Source organism: Cnephaeus nilssonii (genome assembly GCF_951640355.1).
Source record: "Cnephaeus nilssonii genome assembly, chromosome: 10".
NCBI lineage: Eukaryota > Metazoa > Chordata > Mammalia > Chiroptera > Vespertilionidae > Cnephaeus > Cnephaeus nilssonii.
Window position 1 is genome coordinate 37,218,090 of NC_137081.1, and position 6,943 is coordinate 37,225,032.

General features: G+C 37.9%; 1 protein-coding gene across 2 annotated transcripts in view; it reads left to right on the forward strand.

Moving 5' to 3' along the window:
* Positions 1–1,830: 1,830 nt before the first annotated feature.
* Positions 1,831–6,943, forward strand: part of PDE1A (phosphodiesterase 1A) — a 257,318-nt gene continuing 252,205 nt past the window's right edge. For both annotated transcript variants that reach the window (XM_079783074.1, XM_079783075.1), the window contains exons 1-3: positions 1,831–1,960; positions 2,961–3,042; positions 3,752–3,862. In XM_079783074.1, the coding sequence (XP_079639200.1) occupies positions 3,762–3,862 (101 nt within the window). In that variant the 5' untranslated portion in view covers positions 1,831–1,960; positions 2,961–3,042; positions 3,752–3,761. The remainder of the gene's footprint in view (positions 1,961–2,960; positions 3,043–3,751; positions 3,863–6,943) is intronic.

Below are 6,943 nucleotides of genomic sequence, written 5' to 3' on the forward strand. Positions count from 1 at the left end.
ATTCTAGATATTGGTTAAGTGCTTTCCAAAGTGATTTTGCCAATACTTACCCAACAGGAAATAAAGTTCCTATTGCTCCACATCCTTCCCAGCATCTGTTATTGCCAGATCTTTATTTACCCCCAAATTTTGGGGTATGAAAGAGCATGTCTACATGGTCCCTTTTAAATTTCATTAAATACTAGTAATTTTTAAACACCTATTATTCTTAATTTCTATTTATGTTTCTGCTTTAGTGATGTTCTTGTTCATAGTTTTATCCATTTACTAACTTGCTTGTGTTTGTCTTATGGATTACTAGATGTTATTTATATGTTTTGGGTATGAAACCTATGTTGGTTATGCGCATTGCAAATAATTTTTAAAACCTTTTTGGAGATTTGAGTACTCCCTCTGGGGTAAATGACAGGTAAGTTTAATAAAGACAATGCTTCCCTCTGAAGAAAAGGTCTGGCATGCTTACCTTTATGGGAACCCACCAGAAAAATCCGGGTTACCTAAGCTCAGGGATTCTCTTTTATAATGCATTCATTGTGTGTGCAGGTGTTTTCTGCCTGTCTTCCCATCACCTAGTGGGAATTGGAGCTCAAAGAACCTGCACAAAAAAAATGCCAATACACTGGCTATTGATTTTGGTGTGAGTAATAAATACAATTCTTTGTCCATGACCCAAGCACTGTGACATTTCTGAGATTTCACCATTCATCAGCTATCATTGTTTGCACTGCAATATTATTGGTAATCTGGCTCATGTGAGCGCTTGAAATTTCACGGCATACTTAGAAAATTATCTGTGGCCTGAAAGAGGTTATAACCTGAAGGACTTGGTATCTTGGCTCATAAAATAGCAATGATGGAATATTTGCTTTTTATGGAGATTTTCCACTGTGATTTATTTTTGAGGGCAGAATTCAGATATTTGTTGACTATCTCATTAAAGAAAAATCGGGTGTTTATTAAGTGAATGTAGCTAGAATTAAAAACGAAAACACAGTGAAGGAACAATTGGTACTTTCAGAGCAAGGGCTAAGTTATTTTCTGACAACTCTGGGAAAAGTTCATAGGAGTTAGGCTGGGGTTGCGTAAAGCTGTCTGCTAGCTAAAGACATTAACTTCAGACCAAATTCAGGAAAAAGCTTGTTGCAGAAAGGGAAACTGAAGCTTCACTTGATTTAGCACCCACCCCCACCTTCATTTTTTAGAAACTGTTTATTTTCTGTCAGCCTTATTTCCATTCCATGTTGAAGAGTCTGGAGAAGAAAAGCTTAAGACCATCCGGGGATTGTCCTCACCCATCCCTTGGCCCGAGCAGTGGCCGCTGAGCACTCCGGTCTGCAGTGGAGAACCACTCAGCGGGTGCAGACAGCACCTCTGTGCCTTCAGACCAGGCTGTGAGCTTAGGGTGAGCAGCACTGAACCCGGGAGCTGGAGCAGCCCACTCACCCTGAAATTCCTCCTGGTCACAGCGTTCACTGCGGTGGCCTGCTCTTTCTTTCCAGTCTCTGCAGGGTCCTTGTAGAAGGAAGATGGGGCGTGACTTCCCGCGGGTGCTCATGGGAGATTGTGGTGCACAGGTGCAGAACCTCCCGGGCGAGCCTGCGCCACGTCACGCACTGCGTGACCTCCCTCGTGGGGATGGCAATGTCCACATAGCGCAGGGGTGGGGTGGGGGGTGGGTCTGTGTTAGCCTGAGTCCTGGGAGGCAGGCTAACGGGCCTCCTCTGCTAGAGACTGGCGTTAGCCATGGGGCCAAGCGCCACAGAAGCCATGGCTCCCAGAACCCTGCCTGAGCCTGAGGTTCCAGGAGTGAAGCAGCAGCAACAGGAGGGCCTCCGGGGGCAGCAGCACGCGTCCGCCCAGCTCGCTGGCCAGTATTCCTGCAGAATGTGACAGCAGCCGGGTTTTCAGTGACATGAGCTGCCGGCAAAAGATTCACCCAGGCTCTCTTCTGATTTAGGAGGTAATGACATCACGTTTCCTTTTGCAGACGACTGCTCCATTCAGAAGTCAAGGTTGGTGCTACTTAAGTAGGTTTCTGCTGCAAAAAAAAAAAAAAAAAAAAATAGGGTCATCCTGCTCCTTAATTTGCAGGACATCAAGGGCCCCAGACCTTGTGGAAATGCCCCGTTAAGTAGCAACAGGAACCCAGAACAACATGATGTGGAACCCTTGCTGGTAGCACGGAAAAGCTAGCCACTTCTAATTTGTAATCATAAGACACTTGTTATGCAATTTTGCAAAGATGCCTTTTACATACATGTTTTCACTTTGACTACTAAATAGACATAGTAACTTGATATTGGAATGCTACTTGCCACTTAAATCAAAGTGCCTATTTTAAAGAACTGCTTTAAGTCTGGGGAATGTCTCTGTTCCTCAGTTTTCTCAACTAACTGTTAAATGGGACTATTACCTACTTCACGGGCTTTATGTAAGAATTAAAAAAGGTAATGCTGTTAGGTACTGGGAACAGTGTCTGACACATGGTAAGCACTCAATAAGCTATATTGTTATCTATCTTCTATCCATGGGTATCTCTACCTTAAATCTCGAGGTAACAGACAAGTTTTCTTGCAGGGAGGAAGAAAACTGCATCTGGGTTTCCAAACAAACAAGAAGAAATATTGCTTTTAAATATATTTTTTCTAACAGCTTGTAGATAGCCATGGCTCTTATGGAGCTTATACTTAAGGCTGTGCTTGTTTCTAAGAAAGCTGGCTTTGTGTTTAAAGCTTGGCAGATAACTCAGTTCTGATTCTGTTTATGTCCATTTTCTCTCATTTTTCTTCTAAAATGCACAAGCAGCATATAATCAATTTCTCTTTCTCTCCCTTTCTCTCTCCCACTCCCTCTCCCTCTCTCCACACGCACACATGCACACACACTCACATTCCCTTTTCTTCAACACGCACATACAAGCATATGCACTCGTTTCATTTTATTTTTTTTAATCCCCAAAGGATTCACGGAGCTGGCTGTGTGCAACTGCTGTGTTTTCCACTAAATTGGCAGTTACCTACTGTCTGGAGTTGCTAGGAGAAGGTGAATAAGCATGACTATAGCAACAATAACAACCTGTGGAGCGCTGTGGTCTGTCCTCTGTAAGGCTCTGTATGTTATTTTCTCATTGTTGTCATTAATGTGTGTTGCATTTTTGTGAGAGCATGAATCATTTCAACTGTTGGTTCCAGATCAATTAAGAGACAAAAACCTTGGCATTTAAAACAGGCACTTTTTTTCTCGGGGTGGTGCTGCTGATACTGATTCCTGCCATCTGTTTTCTTATTCAATCCTGCCCTCCTTCCATTGGCAGAGAGGAATTCAGCTTCTTCTGGTGCGCTAAAGTCATTCACGTTTCTCTTGTGCATAACAGACCTCGTAAACTGTAGGAATTCTGATGTGTTTCAGTGCACGGAGCAGTAACAGATGAGCTGCTTTTAGGGAGCTCTGGAGAGCTCAGTCGGTCAGTGGTACAGTAGCAGGCTCCCATGTGCGGATTGTTTCTGTGAGGTCAGAGGATCTGTTTATTCTGCTGTCTGCTTTTGGGGGAGGGGGTGGTGGGGTTGGTGGTGATGTGTGGTGAGCAGTGGATATGCCTGTCAAAGTCAATAGCTATTCTGGCAGAGGCTGCCTTCAGCTTTGTAAGCAATGTTTTGATAGATAAGAGATGCAACTGTATAACTGAGATTTGTAGTGGACGGAGGAATGCTTGTTCTAGCTGCTAACACTGACTGTAACTGTATTGCCCTAGGAGTATCATCATGGGGTCTACTGCTACAGAAATTGAAGAATTGGAAAACACCACTTTTAAATATCTCATAGGAGAACACACCGAAAAAATGTGGCAACGCCTGAAAGGAATGTGAGTAAGCTCTTTGCTTGGTGCTGTGTTTTTATTTCTCACCCCAAAATTTGACTATTAACATGACTCATTGTTGGTACTTTGTGGACTAGTGTTTCCTTTAGAAAGATTTTCCTTAAGAAAGAAAACGTGCCAGTCTAGTTAACAACCTGCCTGAGAGATAAACATTTTTTTGCACCTGTATGTTTTATGTAAAGTAAGGCAAGTCTCTGAGAAAAATAATTCACTTCGCTGTTATACTCCGTGGCTTCTTTTATACTTCCAAATGTGTTGTTTAGATGTGCAGAAAAGTATCAGGAAAACTGCTTGCCAGGGCACTTACAGAAATAAAAAATTTATCAGGTAAATAGAGAGATTACTACTGGTACTTGTTTCTCTGTGATTACCTTTTGAAAAAACAAGGGGAGGATTAATATGGTAATAAACTGGGGAGTTTGGTTTTAAATTAAACATTTCACATTTTGTGAGAGTACAGAATAACTCATGAGGTAAAATAGACCTTAGTGAGGTGAGTCAAGAGATGTGTTTATGCTAAACATGAAATGTAAGTAGCTGAGTCAAACTTTAATTGAAATTCTATTCACCTTGCTATTTAAACGACATTTAAGTGTTTAGCCCTGTGTATGCTATAATTCCTGTTTAGTGTTCCAGCACACTATGTTTACAGGCTTTATTTTAATTATATTATAATTTAAGTATCAGATTTAAAAATTGGATAAAGATGTGTATGCGAATATTTACAGTTACTTAGCATACTTGCATATTTCAAATGAAAATATATTTGCTTTTCTATGATAATAGCTGAAGGAATCCTATACCATGTGAAATAGAGATTTTCTAGTATTCATGTCTAATGCTGTGTTTATATACTATTTTATAAAATGCAACATCTTAGTAAGCTAAGTGTCGCTGTATTGATATCTTAAAAGAAAAATTATATCAAACTTTGTCTAGAGGTAAAATACCCTCTGCTTTTCTCCATTTGAATGTACTTAATGATGTTTATATATTTAAATAGTCTTGCCTGCATATTTTCTCACACTTGAAGTAATACATGGCATTACAGTGCTCTGGCATAACAGCACAGTAATAGTGCAAACAACATTTAACAGAGACTAACTTTTAAAATGGAAGCCATCTTTACATCATCTGAATAAATTAGATAAATATGTTTCCAAGAACCATTGAAGATTTAGAAATTACAGTGTTGGTTGTTCTCTCGGTAAACAATCCTACAAAACAAATAATAACTTAATTAGTTTAACATAGATGAAAATTAAACATTGGCAATCATCAGATGATTTGTGTCCTAACCTAATGAGTGGATGGACATCTATCTGTATGGGACAAATTATATCCCATATTACAAGCTATTTTAGATTTTCTTCCCTTTTAGTAGAATAGGATGTGTTTATTTGGTTTATATTTGTTTTATTTTTTTCTATAGTAACTTGAATGTATGAAGATTTATGGTAGTGATTTATATATATGCCTTTAAGAAATTTGAAAAGTGACTTTGTGTTTACCTAACATTTTAGTGCAAAGTTAACTGACTTTCACTTTATCAATTGACCTCAAAGATGAAGCTGTCATTCTGTTTCAGGGGAGGGTGATTATAGTCAACAGCAGAGCTTCTTGACTTGTTATTCAACACTGATGTAGGATATACTAATATATGTACATACTAAGTAAATTTTGAGCTGTGTTCACACAGAGCCACTGAATGGGGAAAATTACTGATAACTAGGGGAAATTTAGGGGAAAATTACTGATAACTAGGTGTTTTTAAAAAATATATTTTTATTGATTTCAGAGAGGACTAGAAAGGGAGAGAGAGATAGAAACATCAATGATGAGAAAGAGTCATGTATTGGCTGCCTCCTGCATGCCCCACACTGGGGCCTCATGTGCCCTGACTGGGAATTGAACTGTGACCTCCTGGTTCATAGGTCAAGGCTCAGCCACTGAACCATGCCAACTGGGCTGATAACTAGGTTTTAAAAAAATTATTACTAAACTGATTGAAATGACTGATCATTTTTGCATGAAAGAAAGAATTTACATTTTGATACTATTACTTTAACTTGTACTTTACTTAAGACATTTCTAGTATTCTAGGATTACAATTGTCAAAACAAGTAGCTCTAAATCTAAAATCTGCATGACTAATGACAACCAAATTGTATAATTATGGTTTTTTGTGTAGTCTACATTCGAAACAGTGATATGAGGGACTCCCTGTTCCATTGCTGAAACTGTCTTTCCAATTTAATGTGTAATATTGACTCAAACAGAATTTTAGCTATCAAAATTGCTAATGCTAGAATTCCACTTTTAAGTATTGGCAATTAAAATCTTGCTATTCATGAAAGCTGTGAAATAATTTTGCAATAATTTTTTACTTTGGTAAAATAGATTGAATAAAGGCCTTTATGTGTCTGAAAAGTGTTTTTTTAAAATCTTTTAGTGTATCTAACTTTACAAATACATTACTTTATTTCAACAGAATATTTTGTTTTTAAGTGTATTTACAATATGTGCATTTTTGAGGTGAAATAAAAATACAGACAAAGGTTAATATAAGGTTTATTCAAGTATACCTTAACTATGGAAAACACAAGTCACTATAGGTAGATAATACAGAAAATATTTTTATAGGCATTATCATATAACATAACATTTTAGAATACTTTTTTGAGTCCATAGAAAGAATCTTTAAATCTCATAATACATGCAAAAAAAATTAGTAAACTAAGTTCAAATATCAATTCTTCTCTACTATTTTTTTTATACAAATTTTCTCTACTATTCTTTCATGAAAGAAAGAATATAATACTTAATTGGGACACCATATTCAGTATTGTGCTAAGAAATCTCTTCTTCCTCTGTGGGAAGAAAGGTGAAACAGTTTTCTTATTCCTGTATATAGACTTGTATGCTTTATTCTATTAACTTGCTTTTTACTGTCATGACTTTCAATCCACCATCTACTACTAATTTCTTACTCAGTATGACCATGGAGATTCTGTACTATGACTCACCATTTGTGATGGTAGAAATGTTAACAAATGACTATGGCAT